The sequence below is a fragment of the Melanerpes formicivorus genome, unplaced genomic scaffold (assembly GCF_026170545.1).
Source record: "Melanerpes formicivorus ecotype bairdi unplaced genomic scaffold, bMelFor1.0.p_v2 SCAF_27, whole genome shotgun sequence".
In the NCBI taxonomy this organism is placed as follows: Eukaryota; Metazoa; Chordata; class Aves; order Piciformes; family Picidae; genus Melanerpes; species Melanerpes formicivorus.
In genome coordinates, this window is record NW_027142379.1 from 190,942 (window position 1) to 208,723 (window position 17,782).

At 53.4% G+C, this 17,782-nt stretch overlaps 1 protein-coding gene across 7 annotated transcripts in view; it reads right to left on the reverse strand.

Moving 5' to 3' along the window:
* The window catches only part of RUFY3 (RUN and FYVE domain containing 3), a 43,990-nt gene that overhangs the window by 11,520 nt on the left and 14,688 nt on the right, over positions 1–17,782 (reverse strand). For 4 of the 7 annotated variants that reach the window (XM_068153754.1, XM_068153757.1, XM_068153758.1 and 1 more), the window contains exons 2-12: positions 11,690–11,743; positions 6,773–6,946; positions 6,351–6,468; positions 5,852–5,953; positions 5,150–5,273; positions 4,264–4,325; positions 3,619–3,684; positions 3,398–3,467; positions 1,839–1,931; positions 866–946; positions 538–705 (exon numbers count right to left, since the gene is read on the reverse strand). In XM_068153754.1, the coding sequence (XP_068009855.1) occupies positions 538–705; positions 866–946; positions 1,839–1,931; positions 3,398–3,467; positions 3,619–3,684; positions 4,264–4,325; positions 5,150–5,273; positions 5,852–5,953; positions 6,351–6,468; positions 6,773–6,946; positions 11,690–11,743 (1,112 nt within the window). The remainder of the gene's footprint in view (positions 1–537; positions 706–865; positions 947–1,838; positions 1,932–3,397; positions 3,468–3,618; positions 3,685–4,263; positions 4,326–5,149; positions 5,274–5,851; positions 5,954–6,350; positions 6,469–6,772; positions 6,947–11,689; positions 11,744–17,782) is intronic. The other 3 variants (XM_068153755.1, XM_068153756.1, XM_068153760.1) reach the window with 1 other exon arrangement.

A 17,782-nucleotide genomic window follows, 5' to 3' on the forward strand; every position in this document is an offset into this window, starting at 1 on the left:
GAAGGTGCCCGGAAAGCAAATGACCGTCACTACTGCAAGGACAAACATCTTGCCACCCTGCTGGACATGAGGGAGAGGGTCCAGAGGAGGCCACAAAGATGATCTGGGGATGGAGCACCTCTGTTATGAGGACAGGCTGAGGGAGCTGGGGTTCTTCAGCCTGGAGAAGGCTCCAGGGAGACCCTAGAGCAGCCTTCCTGTACCTCAAGGGGGCTACAAGAAGGCTGCAGAGGGACTGTTCAGAAGGGCCTGTGGTGATATGATGAGGGACAATGGTTTGGAAGTGGAGCAGGGCAGATTTAGGTTGGACATCAGGAGGAAGTTCTGCACAGTGAGGGTGAGGAAATAGTGGAACAGGCTGCCCAGGGATGTGATTGAGGCCCCATTACTGGGGACACTGAAGACCAGACTCAATGTGGCCCTGTGCAGCCTGCTCTAGTTGAAGGTGAGCCTGCTGCCTGCAAGGGGCTTGGGCAGGATGACCTTTGGGGGTCCCTTCCAACCCAGTGCAGTCTGTGAATCTGTGATCTTCCCTACCTGCAGCTTGAAAGACAGCTCGTGCTTTAGGGCCCTGAGATCATCCAGCTGCTGCCTGAGTGCCACCAGTGCATCCTGCTTCTCACAAACATCTTTCTCCAGCATCTTCATGGCCAGCTCCATCTCCTGCCGCATCCCGATCTGCACTTCCAGCTCCTTCTCCACATCCTGGAAGGCAAGGATCAGGCAGTCAGTGAGATAACCAGCCTGAACTGGTGCACCTGCCAGTGAGGGCACTGCCTGGCAGCTGCTGCACTGCCACAGCCTCACAGTTAGAGACCTGAGCCACCAAAGACCCCTCAGGACAGCAAATCCACCTTCTGCTTACCAGCCGCAGCTGGGTCTCCTCCTTCAGCTGTTTCCGTGCCTCCGTCAGCGCTTGTCCATCAGCAGTTCTGTCTTTAGCAACCTAAGTTAATGAAGACACCCAATTAAGCTCTCATTATGTGCTGCTGACCCTCATCCTGGCTGATGATTTGCCTCCCCCACCACTTCAGAAACAAGTTCTGCCACTAGCACAACCCAGAGCTCTGCTTGCTTAAGGCAGCACTTGGGGCAACGACTGGCTGCCCATTTCCTCACCTGCTCAGGGCACTTCAGTGGGTATGACCCAAAAGGACCCATTCCAGGACTTCACTGGTGACACAAGGTCAGAAAAAGATCTTAAGGGTTTTAAAACTAAACCCAGGTTCTGCCAGTTACCAGCAGAAACTCTTTCCAGTGAGGGTGGAGGACATGGTCACAGCCACGGCCAAGGAGGGGTCACAGCTGGGCAAGCAAGAGGAGGGAAGACTCACAACAAGGGAGGCTGTGGCTGCCCCCTCCCTGGAGGGGTTCAAGGCCAGGCTGGATGAGGCCTTGAGCGGTCTGGGCTGGTGGGAGGTGTCCCTGCCCATGGCAGGGGGTTGGAATTGGCTGATCTAGAAGGTCCCTTCCAGCCCAACCCATTCCACGAATCCATGAACCAAAAGCCACTAAACTCCTGCCCCTTGATGTCCACAAAGGGTCACATTTCAGGCCAAAAAAAAGAGCACCTCCTGCATTCAAGTTTTGTGCCACCCCCTCAGCAGATCATCCTCCCTCCTGTCCCTTCTGCCACCTCCACCCAGCCAGCCAGGAACACGCTGCGCTAGCTCTGGGCTCAGGCCATCTGTTCCCCTCTGCAAAGGGCCCACCTGGAGTCCCTGCTCTCCGCTGCAGTTTGTGTTGTGAGCCACAGAAGGACACAAAAGCCTCTTCCAAACCCTGACGCCTGGGCTGGCCCTGCCCAAAAGGCTCAGGACTCACTCACACAAACCAACCTTCCGATTGGACTCTAGGATGTAAGAGCTCTCCTCTTTAACCCTCTCCATCTCTTCCTGCAGGGTAATGATCCTGTTGTTTGCAACTGCAAGCTGTGAACAGAACAGAATTCACCAGAACAGATCAAAACACCATCCTTGGACACTGGGGAGGGGTTTGGTTTTGGTTTGTTTTTCCTCTCCAGCTCTATTTTTTTACACTCAAAATGAGGGAAGAAGAAACTTTGAGTGGCATAAAAACCCTCTCAGCTTAGCTTCTGCCATGGAGAAAGACTGGCCTGGACAAGCAGCAGTTAGTGCCAGCAGGATGGAACTCCAGGTTTTTGGTTAAAACACACCAACTTGAACCAAGCTTGACCCAATTCCAGCTGCTTAAAACAGAACTCCCAGCTGAGCTGGGTTCAGAGATTCACCAGCACCCCCAAGCCCTTTGCTGCAGGGCTGCTCTCAAGCTCATCCCCCAGCCTGGATTGATAAAGGGGTGCCCCAAGCCTTCTGAACCTCCTGAGATTCCTCTCTTTCAGTGCAGTTGTTGACTTCTTCAGGTCTCTGCCTGCTGTACTTAGTCTGTGGTTAGTGCAGCTCAGCAGAAGTCCAGAGAAGGGCAACAAAGTTGGTGAGGGGCTTGGAACACAGCCCTGTGAGGAGAGGCTGAGGGAGCTGGGGTTGCTTAGCCTGGAGAAGACTCAGGGGTGACCTTATTGCTCTCTACAACTACCTGAAGGGAGGTTGTAGACAGGCAGAGGTTGGTCTCTTCTCCCAAGCAGCCAGCACCAGAACAAGAGGACACAGTCTCAGGCTGTGCCAGGGGAGGTTCAGGCTGGAGGTCAGGAGGAAGTTTTACACAGAGAGAGTGATTGCCCATTGGCATGGGCTGCCTGGGGAGGTGGTGGAGTCACCATCACTGGAGGTGTTCAAGAGGAGACTTGACAGGGTGCTTGGTTGCATGATTTAGTTGCTTGGGTGGTGTTGGATGATAGGTTGGACACGATGATCTTGAAGGTCTCTTCCAACCTGGCTTATTCTATTCTATTCTATTCCATCCCCCCCTTCCTTTGCCAGAAAACTCCAAGGGAATTCTGAGCACATGGAAGCTAAGGTGTGTTGACTTCTTGTCAACAAAAGGCTTGTGTGGGTTTGCTGAAGCTCCAGCAGTTGGGTGCACTGCTAGGTGGAGCATCACTGGTGTAAGCTGCTCACCCTTCTAGGCAGGAGAAGCACAATGAGAACCTCAGAGGAGGAACACTTGGCTGGAAGTGGGAGGATCAAGAGCACACAGCATGCTTACAAGGCAGGACACCTGCCTCAGAGGAGTTCCCAAGCAACAGAGGAACTCCCAGCTAACAGACTGAGGCCAACAGGACTTCAACAAACCCCTCATGGGACTGGTTTTCCACCTCATGCTCCATCAGTAGCAACCACCTCTGTATCTCCTTGGCAGGTCTGCTACTCCAGTTCCAACATTAAACCTACACCAGGAATCTGAAGGGAACTCCTCTTTTACCTTTTGAGCCCCCAAGTCCAAAAGGCCATCAGATGATTTTTCTCATCACACTTACCTCCTCAGTCAGTTTAGTGTTGGACTTCTCCAAGGCATCCACCTTGGCCTGCAGGTTGTTCACTGTAGCACTGTTGAAGAGGGGGAAAACAAAATACCCTTAGAGTAATTGCACTTTGTCAAACACTCCTGGGGTTTATGCTAGCAGTGAAGAATAAAGCAGAACTCCTGCTTTCTACTCTGGTATGCTGGGGAGTGGAGAATAACTCAATCATGCCCTACCTCAAGTGTCTGTTGAGTTCTTCTACATAGTTCTTCTGGTCCAAAATGGCAGTTATCTGACCATCTCTGGGAAGACAAAGAAAGGGCCTTCAGCAAATACACCTGGACTCAAGAGCTAAAAGAATCCTAGAATGGCTCAGGTTGGAAGAAACCTCATCCAGCGCGACCCCCCTGCACTCAGCAGGGACATCCTCCACTGGAGCAGGTTGCTCAGAGCCTTCTCAAGCCTGACCTTGAATATCTCCAGGGATGGGACCTCAACCACCTCCCTTGTGCAGAACTTGTTCCTCACATCCAATCTCAATCTGCTGTACACATCATTTCATTTCAAACCATTGCCCCTCATCCCCTCCCTTTAGGCCTTTGCACACAGTCCCTCTGCAGCCTTCTTGTAGCCCCCTTCAGGTACTGGAAGGCTGCTCTGAAGTCTCTCTGAAGCCTTCTCTTCTCCAGGCTGAACACCCCCAGCTCCCTCAGCCTGTCCTTGTAGCAGCTGTGCTCCAACCCCCTGATCATTTTCATGCTCCTCCTCTGGACCCTCTCCATCAGGTCCATGTCCTTCCTGAGTTGAGGGTTCCAGAGCAATTCAGGGCAACCCAAAAATACTTGAGTACAAGCTAGCAAGAGTTAAGAGTGTAGACCTACCCTTCACTGCCTTTTGTGCTGTTCCCATCTTTCAAATACATTGAGAAGTCAATAACTCCAACCTAGAAGAGGACAAATTGCATTTGACATTAAACACTTTGTGTTTTCTCAGCTTAAACACTGTCCAGGGAGACATTCAGTTAGAAATCAGGAGAATCACAGAATGGCTTGGGCTGGAAGGGACCTCCCAAAGCTCAGCCACTCCAATCCCCCTGCACTCAGCAGGGACATCCTCCACTAGAGCAGGTTGCTCAGAGCCTTGTCTAGCCTGACCCTGAATACCTCCAGGGTTGGGGCCTCAACTCCCTCCCTGGGCAACCTGTTGCAGTGTTCAAGCAGCTTCATGGTGCAGAACTTGTTCCTCAATCTCAGTCTGCTCTGCTCTCATTTCAAACCATTGCCTCTTGTCCTATCCCTGCAGGCCTTTGCAAACAATCCCTCTGCAGGCCCCCTTCAGGTACCAGAAGACTGCTCTAAGGTCTCCCTGGAGCCCTCTCTTCTCCAGGCTGAGCACAGCAAGGATTCACCATGCCAGGACCTGGCTAAACTGAATGAAACCATGGCACATGTTGAGGAGAAGTGCACTGAGATAAGCAGCAAGGCTTGGGACATATGGACAAAACCTTGTCTGATGCAAGCTGCAGCACAGCCTCCCTCTCTTTCAGCAGCTACAATGATCTCATCACACAGCATGAGGCAAGCAAGAGTTCTGCTCATTTCTCCCTTCCTTTTGGCTAAGCCCTTCCCTGTTTTCATCTCCTTTCTCATTTCACTGCCTTTCACCCCCACAGAACCATGGCAAAGCATAACAGCAGAGAGAGAAAAAACATAATGAAAGCTCCCAGCTGAAATGAGCAGAAACCCACAGCAACTGAATCCTCAGTACCTGGGAGTCCAGGTCTTCTCCTTTCATGCAGAAGTTTGCATCAATGACATTCAGACCCACCAGGAGGCCAGCAATGATGGCACCTTCTTCTTCCATCATCAGTGCATTAGGCTCATAGAACTCACTGCAGGGTGCACAGCAAGAGAAGACAAATGTTGCATCTTTAAAAGGCAACTGAAATGATGTCAGCTAGCACAGGCTCCCTGCTAGCTCACAGGACAGCAAAATGCAAGCTCAGCCTTAACTAAAGCCCAGGCAGCAGCACACAGTCCCCACTGAAATGTTCAGCTCTTCCAGTCAAGCTACAAAATGATTGCTGCTTTATGAGCAGAGAAACAGAAATGAATTGGTCCAAGTTAGGTGGTAATGAAGTGAAAGAAACCTGGGGCCAAGAACCTGCATCCCCTCTGTACCAACACTGCACCCAAATCATCTCTTTGGAACCCAAATTGATGTTCTTCCAATGGATACTTGAGGCAGTAGCAACAACTTTGTTAGCTGAGACCATGGTAACAGCAGTAACAGCCTGTGGATTAAAGGAGAGTGCTGAGCACTCCAAACCCTTCAGAGGCAGCTCTGCATTCCCCAGCTGGCTACCCTTTCTCCACAACAGAACACACATTTGGGTGGCAAAGATGGTGAAAGAGTTCACCACAGGGCAGAAGGGAACCTGCCCCAGCCCAAGAGCAGCACAGCACTCACCTGAGAAGGTCCTTCCTGTTAATCAGGGCTTTCATGTACTCTGAAAGCTTCTTCTGCATCAGAGCCAGGCGAAGCCAGGCTCTCCCTCTCCCCACAGGTGTCCTAGAAAGGCCCAGAAACAAAGCAGTTATGGACAGGCTGCAGACCATGGTCCCCAACAGCTCTCAGCAGCCCACTCTAAAGGTTCTGCAGCCCAAGGGGAGAGCTGGCACTGATGAAACCAGGGCAATGAGGGATTGGAGTCTGACTTCAGAACAGTCAGCACAGGTTGTTCCCATTCCTGAGGCACTTCAGGACTCCTTGAGGGCCACTGTGCAGAAGACCCCATCCCACCCTCTTCTTCTGCAGATCCTTGGTTAAAACCAAGGGAGCAGTGATTCACTTTCATCAAGAGAAGGTGACACATCTATTCCTGGAGGTCACATTAGCCCTTCCTTCTCCTCTTGAGAGCCCTCCTTACAATAAAAGCCAGGCTCATGCAGTAGAAGATTCTACTTACTTCAGCCCTGGGAGATCCTTCACACTTGCTGTAATCTCTGCAGCCTCAGGAACCAGTTTTTCTACCAGTTCCAGGGGTCCCCAAAATGATTTGTTTTGCCCAAGGAAAGTCTTTTTGGCTAGGAAAGAAGATGACACAAAATGAGCCTGGGGACTAAACACAACCATGGTCAGAAGGGAACGAGCAGCTGGCCAAGACTGCCAGAAAGGCTCTTCTGGGACTGCTGCTGGTGCTTGCCTGGGGCCTCATTCAAGGAAGGCAAGAGGAGCTGCAGAGAGGTGTCACAAAGCATTCCATACATCCCCAAGAGGCCAAACCAGCCCCACCCAGGCACAGGCAGCAACACTGGGCAAGCAGAGGAGCTGAGGAACACGAGAAGCTCCAGCACCCAGCCCAGGAGGACTCCTCTGAAGCAAGGTTACCTTTCAAGCCATGTTTAAGGCAATGCTCCATCACGACAAAGAACTGCTGCAGAGGGGCATAGTCTGAGTCCAGAGTCCTGCCCAAGTTGAGAGCTGACTCAATCAAGCCCTTGATGCTCAGCTTTGCCATGTTCATCAGGTTCATGCGTTCATTAGCCATCAGATAATTAGGATCTGTCAGGAAAAGGGCAGAGAAAGCCTGGTGAGGAACAAGAGCTGCTGTTCATACAGCAAGACATCCCAGCTCTCTCTCCCTCAGCTTTAGAATCACAGGAAGCCAGGTTGGAAGAAGCCCCAAGGTTCACCTGGGCCAACCCTTCTAGGTGATAATCTGGCTGAGATGAGCTGGCCCAGCAGCCTGGCAGGCTGAGGGACAGCTGTGCTGTGCCTTCTGCTGAGCCAAATCACAAGGAATTCCTGGGGCTGAAGCCACACTGAGATGAGAATTGGGGATCTGCCTCAGGAAGGCTGCCTCAGTGCTTCAAATAACTACAAAAGCTTTAAGCTGCCTTGAAACCTGGCTGTCAGATGGAGCCAGTGCCCACCTCTCTCTTTTCATCCATCAGCACCACTGCTTTAGACCATGGACAATAAGGAGCTGATCTTCATGACTCCTCTGACAGCTACTCCAAGTCCAACAAGCAGGGCTCTTCCATGACTAGGTTCTTCCCCTACCACATCAGAAATGCCCAGAGCTTTACACCTGCTACTTGCTTCTCATTGCAAGAAACACACACACAGAAACACAGACTGGCAGGGGGTGGAAAGGACCTCTGGAGAGCAAGTCCAACCCCACTGCCAGAGCAGGCTCACCCAGAGAAGCTCACCCAGGGGGGTTTGGAATCTCTCCAGGGATGGAGACTCCACCACCTCTCTGGGCAGCCTGCTCCAGGGCTCCAGCACCCTCACATTACAGCAGTTCCTCCTCCTGTTCAGATGGAGCTCCTGATGGTCAGGTTTGTGCCTGTCACCCCGGTCCTGTCCCTGGGCACCACTGAACAAAGCCTGCTGCCATTCCCCTGCCACCCACAGACACTCATTTTCCAACCCACACCCCACCTGCAGGCCTCCTGCTCCCTGACCTGTGGAACATGCCCATGCCAACACCTCTCCATCCCAGACACCCTCAGCACATTCCCAAAACCTCAGTGAACAACTTCCTGCATCACACCACTCTCCCATAACTGGAGTGAAACTGTCCTACACCCACAGCACCCAAAGTGTGCTGAAGCTTCAGGCCTGGAGGTACAGAGTGATGGAGAAAATCTGGCTGCTGAACTCACGTTCCATCAGCTGCCAGCTTGCTGCTTGGATCTGCTCCACCTGCAAGCTCACCCCCAGTCCTGCAGCTGAAGCTCTCCAGTGTGAACAGTTCCAACCCTGTGAGGTCATTCTGGGGCTGCTGGAGGCAGCCATGGACCCTGGAACCAATTTGCCACTTTTGTGATGCTACACCTAGCAGCAGAACATCACCAGAGGGCACCTAAGGCTGCCTAGCTAAGCACAGGGACACATTTCCTCTGCTCCACTGACAAAGCCTGCTTGTGTTTAGCAAAGCAGCACAGGAGGCAAGTGTCAGAGAGGGGAGGGAAGGGATCCATGCAGAGGGAACCAGACAGGCTACAGAGGTGGGCACAAGCCAACCTCATGAAGTTCAACAAGGCCAAGTGCAAGGTCCTGCACCTGGGTCAGGGCAATCCCAAGCACAAATAGAGGCTGGGCATGGAGTGGCTTGAGAGCAGCCCTCAGGAGAATAACTTGGGGGTGTCAGTTGGTGACAGCCTCCCCAGGAGCCAGCAGTGGTCACTGGCAGGCAGCAGGCAGCTGTGTGCTGAGCTGCATCCACAGCAGGGAGAGCAGCAGCACAGGGAGGGGATTCTGCCCCTCTGCTCTGCTGAGACCCCACCTGCAGCACTGCCTCCAGCTCTGGGGCCTCCAGCACAAGAGGGACAAGGAGCTGCTGGAGCAGGCTGCCCAGAGGAGGCCACAAAGATGATGAAGGGGTTGGAGCACCTCTGCTGCAAAGGCAGGCTGAAGGAGCAGAGGTTGGGCAGCCTGGAGAAGGCTAGAATGGGTTGGAAGGGAAATCAAAAATGACCCAGCTCCACCCCCCTGCCATGGGCAGGGACCCCTCCCACCAGCACAGGCTGCTCAAGGCCTCATCCAGCCTGGCCTGGAACACCTCCAGGACCACCCTGGGCAACTTGCTCCAGTGTCTCCCCACCCTCACAGTCAAGAGTGTCTTCCTAACCTCCAGCCTTGACCTGCCCTTACAAAACTGAAGTTGGATTTCCCAAGAGAAGCAACCTGAGGGAGATTTAAAAGCTGCTTCGTTTCTCCTTGCTCTCCTGGCCTTAATGTGGACTCTTGAGGGGGAAAGCCCACAGGCAGCATCCATCAGTCTCTGGTAGATCACCAAGGAGAAGAGCTTCCCACACACAGCAGGCATGTCAAAGTTCAAATAGCACAGCACAGGGTGGTGGGACACAGGGAACAAAGACACAAGCACAGACAAGACACATCTCAGCTGTACCACAGCTTGACCAAAGAACTGCAAAGAATCTGTACCATGGAGGGGAGGGAAAGGCTCAGTCCCTGCTTTCATTTTCCTTTACAGCCTGCCTGGGCTATGGCCTGGGCTGGAGGTGCTGCAGCAGCAGAGTCAGCTGTGGTACCAGGAGACAGCTCCTCTCCCAGCAGGGAGGGGAAGGCTGCTGACTCTGTGAGGCCACCAGGCAGAGGCCCAGGACACCAGCAAGCAGAGCAGTTAGGAAAGGCACCATCCACAGCTGGTGAGCAGCCAGGGGTCAGTGTAGCTCACAGAATGGCTTGGGACCTTCCAGATCATCCAGCTCCAACCCCCTGCCATGGGCAGGGACACCTCCCACCCACCAGCCCAGCTTGCTCAGGGCCTCATCCAACCTGGCCTTGCACACCTCCAGGGAGGGAGCATCCACAGCCTCCCTGGGTGATGTTGGGGTACCACAACTCATTACTGTGCACCCTCTTGGAGAGGATTTGCATCACCTGAGCTTCCCTGGAGAAATCAAAATGAAGTTTTGCCCTGTCATGGTTGATTTGGCTTTTGGCTTCTGCCAGACACATGCTCACAGCTGCCTGCACTGCAAATCTGCCCTGGACTCACTCCTGGGTGAATCCCAACCCAAGCTGCATTGCTTTGCCATCCTCAGCTCTCAGTTATTATTCTCCTAACAGCCTCAGCTCCATGTTTTAAGACACTCTCTGTGGTGTTGCTCCCAATAGAGTCCCTCTGGCAGAGTCTTGAGCAGATGAATGGAAATACCTCAGAAAAACTGAAGTGGTTTCTGCAGCACTGTTCAGAATGTAGCTTCCACACACTGCTGCAACCTTGGTATCAGGCTCAGGAGAAGATCTGCCTCAAAGAGCATTTAATGTAACTAAACTAAGTGATGTAAGCTTAGTGCAAGTAAACTAACCTCTTACTAATTCCCTTTTCCTCCTTCCACTTGAAGCTGAAACACCCCCAAAGCCTGGGAAGTCTTTCTCCCCACCCCCCAGCAACACTGGATGCACCAAGAGAGCAGTCAGAATTTCCAAGCTGAAACTGATCTCATGGAACTCAAGAAGGGGCTGATAAAATTTAGCCAAGCCTCCACAGCTTCCACTGTCAATTAATACAGTTGCAAGAGGAATCCTGCCTCCAGTTCTGCTGCCCCCAGCATGAGAAGGACACAGAGCTGTTGGAGTGAGTCCAGAGGAGACCACAAAGGTGATCCAAGGGCTGGAGCAGCTCTGCTGTGAGCACAGGCTGAGGGAGCTGGGGGTGTGCAGAGAAGACTCCAGGGGCACCTTAGAGCTGCCTGCCAATAGCTGAAGGGATCCTGCAGGAAGGCTGCAGAGAGACTTCTCATGAGAGTGTCAACCAGGGGGAATGGTTTAAAGCTGAGGGAGAGCAGGGTCAGACTGGAGCTGAGGAAGAAGCTCTTCAGTATGAGGGTGCTGAGACTCTGGCACAGGCTGCCCAGGGAGGCTGTGGCTGCCTCTTCCCTGAGGGTGGTCAAGGGCAGGCAGGATGAGGCCTTAGTATCATAGTATCAGTCAGGGTTGGAAGGGACCACAAGGATCAGCTAGTTCCAACCCCCCCTGCCATGGGCAGGGACACCCCACACTAGATCAGCCTGGCCAGAGCCTCATCCAGCCTGGGCTTAAACACCTCCAGGGACAGGGCCCCAGCCACCTCCCTGGACAACCCATTCCAGGGCTTCACCACTCTCATGGGGAAGAACTTCCTCCTCATATCCAGCCTGAATCTCCCCACCTCCAGCTTCATTCCATTCCCCCTAGTCCTATCACTGCCTGAGATCCTGAGCAGTCCCTCCCCAGCCTTCCTGTAGCCCCCTTCAGATACTGGAAGGCCACAATGAGGTCACCTGGGAGCCTTCTCTTCTCCAGACTGAACAGCCCCAACTCCTTCAGTCTGTCCTCACAGGAGAGGTGCTCCAGCCCTCTGCTCATCCTCCTGGCCCTTCTCTGGACACCTTCCAGCACCTCCAGAGCCCTCTTGTCATAGGGGCTCCAGAACTGGAGGCAGTACTCCAGGTGGGAGTACTTGAGCAGCTGAGAGGTGTCCCTTGCCCCTGGTGGTGTGGTTGGAGCAGAGGATCTGTGAGCTGAGCCATTCTGTGAACAAACACACCTGGGTGATGCAAACCCTTGTCTTCAGCAGCAGCACCCAGGCTCCCCTGCAGGGCGCCAGCGGCAGGGCACGCTCTGGCTGCAGGCCCGGCTCAAGCAGAGCAGCACCTTCAGCCCAAGCCCCAGCTCTGGGCACTGGGAAGGCAAAGTCTCTTTGGTACTCTGGCTCAAAACACATCAGGGCCCAAAAGGCAAACCATCAGTGAAACAGCAGCTGAAAGATGTGGGGGTGGCACGCACCTTCAGGATCAGCACGCAATTGCTCCACCACCTCTGTCAAATCCTCCCAAGAGTCTTTGCAAACAGCAGAAAAACAACAAAAAGAGAACAAAACAGGAAAGAAAAGAAAGGAAAAGAAAAGAAAAGAATGTCATGCAAGCCAGGATCTGAAGGGAAGAGTCAAAAAAAGCAAGGCATAAGAAAAGGGTAACTGAAAGGGAGATCTGCATCATACAAGACTTCGTTCCCAGTGGCAAGCAGTTTGCCAGCCAGAAGGGTGGGTTGATTGATTGATTGATTGGTCTGCACAAAGCAATCCAGCAAAGGGGCTTGGTTGGTCCTTCAGAGTCAACTGAAGGTGGGCTTCAGGGGAGCTTTAGAAGCTGGGCTTCTGTCTGCATTAAGACAAGCAAGGGTTTTGTAAAGCACAGCCTAAAAAGCAAAGCAAGACAAGCATTATTTGGGCTGTGAGGTCAAAGGGCTCTCAGCTGCTGGTGTGCTGCCAGGGCAGCGCTGGAGTCCATCTCTCCTCCTGCCCAGCCCCCCGAGGAACCCCCCCCAACAGGGCAACACAGCCAGACAGCACAGCACAGACAGCACCTCCCAGCAGAAGGACACTGAGGACACTGGAAATAAGGTGAAGCAGAGCTTGAGCTCTGCTAGGAGCATCACTCCAAGTGAAGGTTGGACTCAATGATCTGGGAGGTCTTCTGCACCTGAAACAACTCCATGACTCTATGACAAGTCCTGCAGAGGTGATGCAGCTGGGCCTGGGCTTTTATGTCCTCACTCAGGCCTCCCCCAGCAACACACCTCCAGCTCCTTGGCAGGTACCTGCAGGTGGCTGACAGGCACAGGGAGAGGAGCAGGCAGGACAAGGAGAACTTGTTTCAGCACACCCTTTAGCTCCTTGGCTGCAAACCTGGAAAACAAAGCCAGCCCAGCCCCAGAGTCTCAGTCCTGTGGGATTTTCAGCTCCCTACTTACATGCTGCTCTCCCCAGCACCAATCTGCAGTCAGCTGAAGGGCTGAGGCACAAGGAAAGCTCAACACCCCCCTTGGCAGGTCAAAACTGTGCCTAAGCCCTGAGCCAAGTCCAGGCACTCCTGGGACCTCCTCCCTCCCACGACAAAGCAGGGCCAGCCTCCTCCTGCTCCAGGAGCCAACAGCATCATCCCAGGCACACCACAAGTTCCCTTCTCCCCCTGCAGCTGAGCATCACTGCAATGCTGAGAGCAGCCCCACAGCACCACTCCCTGGGGCCTGCCCAAGGCCATTGTGTTCACCTGGGTGAAGTGCTTTGGGCTCAGCAGGGACTTCTCCCTTTCTTGGCAGGGGTGAAGAGGAATGCACAGAATGGGTTGGGTTGGAAAGGACCTGAAAGCTCAGCCAGTCCCAACCCCCTGCCATGGGCAGGGACACCTCCCACCAGCCCAGGCTGCTCAAGGCCTCATCCAACCTGGCTTTGGACACCTCCAGGGAGGGGACATCCCCAGCCTCTCTGGGCAACCTGTGCCAGTGTCTCACATGAGTGCCAAAGGGCCAGGTCTCTGCAGCCCTGGGGTTTGGAAGATTCACTGAGCAAGAAAAATGAGCAAGTGTCAAACTGATAGAGGAAAAGGTAAATGGGAGAGAGAGACAGAAATGCTGGTGACAAGCAGCAGAACCTCCTGAGAGCTATCAAAAAGGAGCTGAGACCTCAAAGGGCATGAGGTTGAAGCTCTTTCTTCAAGAGATTGCTCTAGTCCAACCTTCCAAGCAGCAAAGAAGCTAGAGAAGGGGAGGCAGGGCTCAGGAGAGCCAGGAGAGCTGACTTCCCCCATACTTGTGTGGCAGGATGCTGTTCTCCTCTCTCAGGGGCTGTTTCAGTTTAGGGCTCTCCTCCTGGCTTTTGAGCATCCCATCCCCTGCTCCCTCTGCTTGCTAGGAGGAGCAGGGAGTACTGCAGGAGAAACTCCTTGCAAGAGCAGAGCCCTGCTGCTGCTCCCCCTGCCACCAGCTTCCCCCACCTCCTACTTTCATGGCAAAGAAAACAACCACCAACCACTAAAGCTGTTTCTGAGGTGCACCCAGCTCAGCAAACAGGGTGACCAGAACCTTTAAGACTTCATAAAAAGGATTACCTCATTCCAAAGCAGATTCCCAGGCAGATTAGCACTGTGGAACTGAATATCCCACTGGAATAAACACAGAGTTAATCTCTGCACACAGCAGCTACTCATGGTCACTAATACATTAATCATGTTAGCAGTGAAGGGGTCTGGTGTTACTTGAGACAGCAGTGGCCTTCTCAGCTGGTCTGACCACAGGAGACAGCTCAGCACCAGTTTGGGCTGAAGGGGCAGTCAGGATGGTGTGGCTTCCCACACAGGAGGCAGGGCAGGTATAAATACCCAGCAGGTAATTCATGTTAGAGGGACTGGGAACTGCTGTCTCACAGAACTGTTTGGGTTGGAAAAGACCTCCAAGATCACTGAGTCCCACCTTCAACCTAAGACCACCATGGCCATCAAACCATGTCAGAGTGTGCCATGGCCACAGGTTTCTTGAACCCCTCCAGGGATGGGGACTCCACCACCTCCCTGGGCAGCTTGCTCCAACCCCTGACCACTCTTTTGTGAGCACAAGCAGCAGGAGCATGTCTCTGCTATTTCACATCCACCTAAAGAAGCACTGAACATGTCCCCTTTAACAATGGCTGAGGCACTCCCACAGTCTGGAGCTGCACAAATCCTCCTGGATTCCCCTCCAACTGCTGACACAGCTCATTCATTAAGAGACAATGTGCCATGAACATCATCACCTCAAGCAGAGCCTCTCAGTCTATCCTGGGATACCACCTACAAGCTGACTCCCACAATGTGCAGCAAGCTGAGCAGCACAACAGCAGTGCCCCAGCACACACAGCTTCTGATGCCATCCAGTCTCTGCCCACATCCTCTACTTGCATTAGTAAACACCTTGTTAGTACAACTAGGAGGCTGGACTGCTCCAAGTTCTTCTGCATCAAAAGCAGCATGGCCACTGGGTCAGGAGAGGTGACTCTGCCACTTCACTCTGCTCTGCTGAGACCTCATCTGCAGCACTGGGTCCAGTTCTGGTGCCCCCAGAACATGAGGGACATGAAGCTGATGGAGAGGGTCCAGAGAAGGCCACAAATATGATCAGAGGGCTGGAGAACCTCTGCTATGAGGACAGGCTGAGGGAGCTGGGGGTGTTCAGCCTGGAGAAGAGAAGGCTCTGGGGAGACCCTTCAGTACCTGAAGGAGGCTACAAGGAGGCTGCAGGAGGACTGTTTGCAAAGGCCTGCAGGGACAGGACCAAGGGCAATGGTTTGAAATGAGAGAGGAGCAGATCGAGATTGGATGTGAGGAACAAGCTCTGCACCAGGAGGCTGCTGCAGCACTGCAACAGGTTGCCCAGGGAGGTAGCTGAGGCTCCATCCCTGGAGATGCTCAGTCAGGCTGGAAAACACTCTGAGCAACCTGCTCCAGTGGAGGCTGTCCCTGCTGAGGGCAGGGGGGCTGGACTGGCTGAGCTTTGCAAGTCCCCATTCTGTGACTCTATGAAGCCTCTTCTAGAGATGGAGCAATTTCTTATGGGCAAGGCAAGCCAGCCATGGATCCACATGGCCTCTTCAGCTTCCAAGCACCAGATGAGGTTTGAGCTCCTCCAACACAGAGTAAATAGGTCAGGATTTTTTGCTTTGGTTCCAAGCACAGAAGCTCTCAGCAGATGCAGAAGGAGAAGCTGGAAAGTCAGTAAAATAACCCCAGAAAACCCCAGCATCAATTTGGGGAAGGGAAAACCAAGGCTGACTCAGAAAGTCCTCAGCAACAGAGAGCTGCCAGTTATGCTGCTCTGGCTCCATGACAGGCTTGACCCAAATCTGCTCAGGTTGTGTGCAGAGGCTTCCAGCAAGCATTAGCTCTGCTCAAGACCACTGAACAAACAAAACCACACCAAGCCCAGGCTCCCCAGGTCCTGATCCAAGCTGGTTCTGAAGCTTGCCTGCAACAGTAACTCAACACAGCAGCAGATGAACACCACCACCACCAAAGACACCAACACTGCACTCAGTGCTCCAGAGTTCAATCCCCTTTGCTCCTGCCTGCAGATTTGCCTTGGCTGGCAAAGTCCTGAGGAAAGGGGAGGGGAAACAAACCCAGCCCAACATGTTTAAAATTAGAGCTGTAGAAGTGCTGACCACAGCATGGTAGGGGTTGGAAGGGACCTCTGGAAATAACCCAGTCCAAGCCCCCTGCTGGAGCAGGGTCACCCAGGAACACATCCAGGTGGGTTTGGAATGTCTGCAGAGACTCCACAACCTCTCTGGGCAGCCTGCTCCAGGGCTCCAGCACCCTCACAGGGAAAGGTTTCCCCTTCTGCTTCTGTGGCACCTCCTCTGCTCCAGCCTGCCCCCAGTGCTGTCCTTGGGCATCCCTGAGCAGAGCCTGGCTCTGTCCTCCCACCACTGCCCTGCACAGCTTGAGCAACAGGAGTGAGGGCAGCCCTCAGGCTCCTCTGCTCCCAGCTCCCTCAGCCTGTCCTCACAGGGCGATGTTCCACTGCCTTCAGCAGCTTTGTGGCTCTGCTCTGGACTCTTTCAAGCAGTCCCCTGAGGTCCTTCTTGACCTGAGGGGCCCAGAACTGGACACAGTATTCCAGAAGTGGCCTCACCAGGGCCTAGTAGAGGGGGAAGAGAACCTCTCTGGACCTGCTCAGCACAGCCCTTCTCACCTAACTCCAGGATGCCCTGATGATTTAGTTAGGGCATGACGAACTGCAGCCTTCTGTTGCCTCTAGGGCTACCACTCTCCTTCACTGCATGACCAAATATTGTTTTCCTTGTTGTTGTTATATTATTACCATGAAAAGGAACCCAGCAGTCAGATGTTCTCAGATCTATTTCAACTGCAGCAGCTCAGCTCTGCTGCCTGAGGAATGATGAGATATTTGATACCAAATAATTCAAGGGGTCAAGAAAGAAAATTACTCAGGGCCCATGAACATCACTGAGGAGGGCAAGGAACATCCTCTGATGGGATTGGCAAATCAGGGGGATCAGGAAGCACTGACAACAGGACCAGCAGGGAGAGGAACCACAGAATTGTTTGGGTGGGAGAAGCCTTCTAACATCACCAACTCTGACCTCCAACCCAGCACCACCCTGGCCATCAAATCATGGCCCCAAGTGCCATGGCCACAGGTTTCTGGAACACCTCCAGGGCTGGGGACTCCACCACCTCCCTGGGCAGCCTCTTCCAATCCCTGACCACTCTTTCAGTGAAGAAATTTTTTCCTCCTCTCCAGCCTAAACCTCCCCTGGCACAGTTTCAGGCCATTGCCTCTCCTTCCATCACCTGAGACTAGGGAGAAGAGACCAAGCCCCAGCTCACTGCAGCCTCCTCTCAGGGAGCTGTGGAGAGCAATAAGGTCTCCCCTCAGCCTCCTCTTCTCCAGGCTAAACACCCCCAGCTCCCTCAGCTGCTCCTCTCCAGCCCTGCTCTGCAGACCTTCCCCAGCTTTGTTGCCCTTCTCTGGAGAACACAAAGTGCTGTGGCACTGCTGCTGCCTCAGGGGAGCTCCACTGCTGCTCCCTGCTGACCTTGCTGCTATCTGCTTCCTGCAAGGAAAGTTAATGTTATCTGCTTCCTCTGAGGACACCAGGCACAGCAGCTCAATCCCTGCACTGCTCTCCCTTTGTTCTCTCCTCACCCAGCATCCCACTGCCCAGAACCTCCCATCACAGCCCCACCAGCAGCTGCTCTGGCTCTGAACTGTGACTGCAGTATTTTTAGGGTAAAACTGCTAGGAGATGATGTATTAAAAGCCACTGTCCTCACACACTGCTCCTCATGGGGCACCATCAAGGTCACAGACTAGCACAGACACTTTTCCTGCAGACACTTGAAGGTTTTAACCAAAAGCAACAGCAGTGAGGGATCTGCAACAAACCAGGAGGAGAGAGAAAGGAAGGAAAAGGCAGATTTAGACTGGAGATGAGGAAGAAATCCTTGCCAGTGTGGGTGGGGAGACACTGGCACAGGTTGCCCAGGGAGGTCCTGGATGCCCCCTCCCTGGAGGTGCTCAAGGCCAGGCTGGATGAGGCCT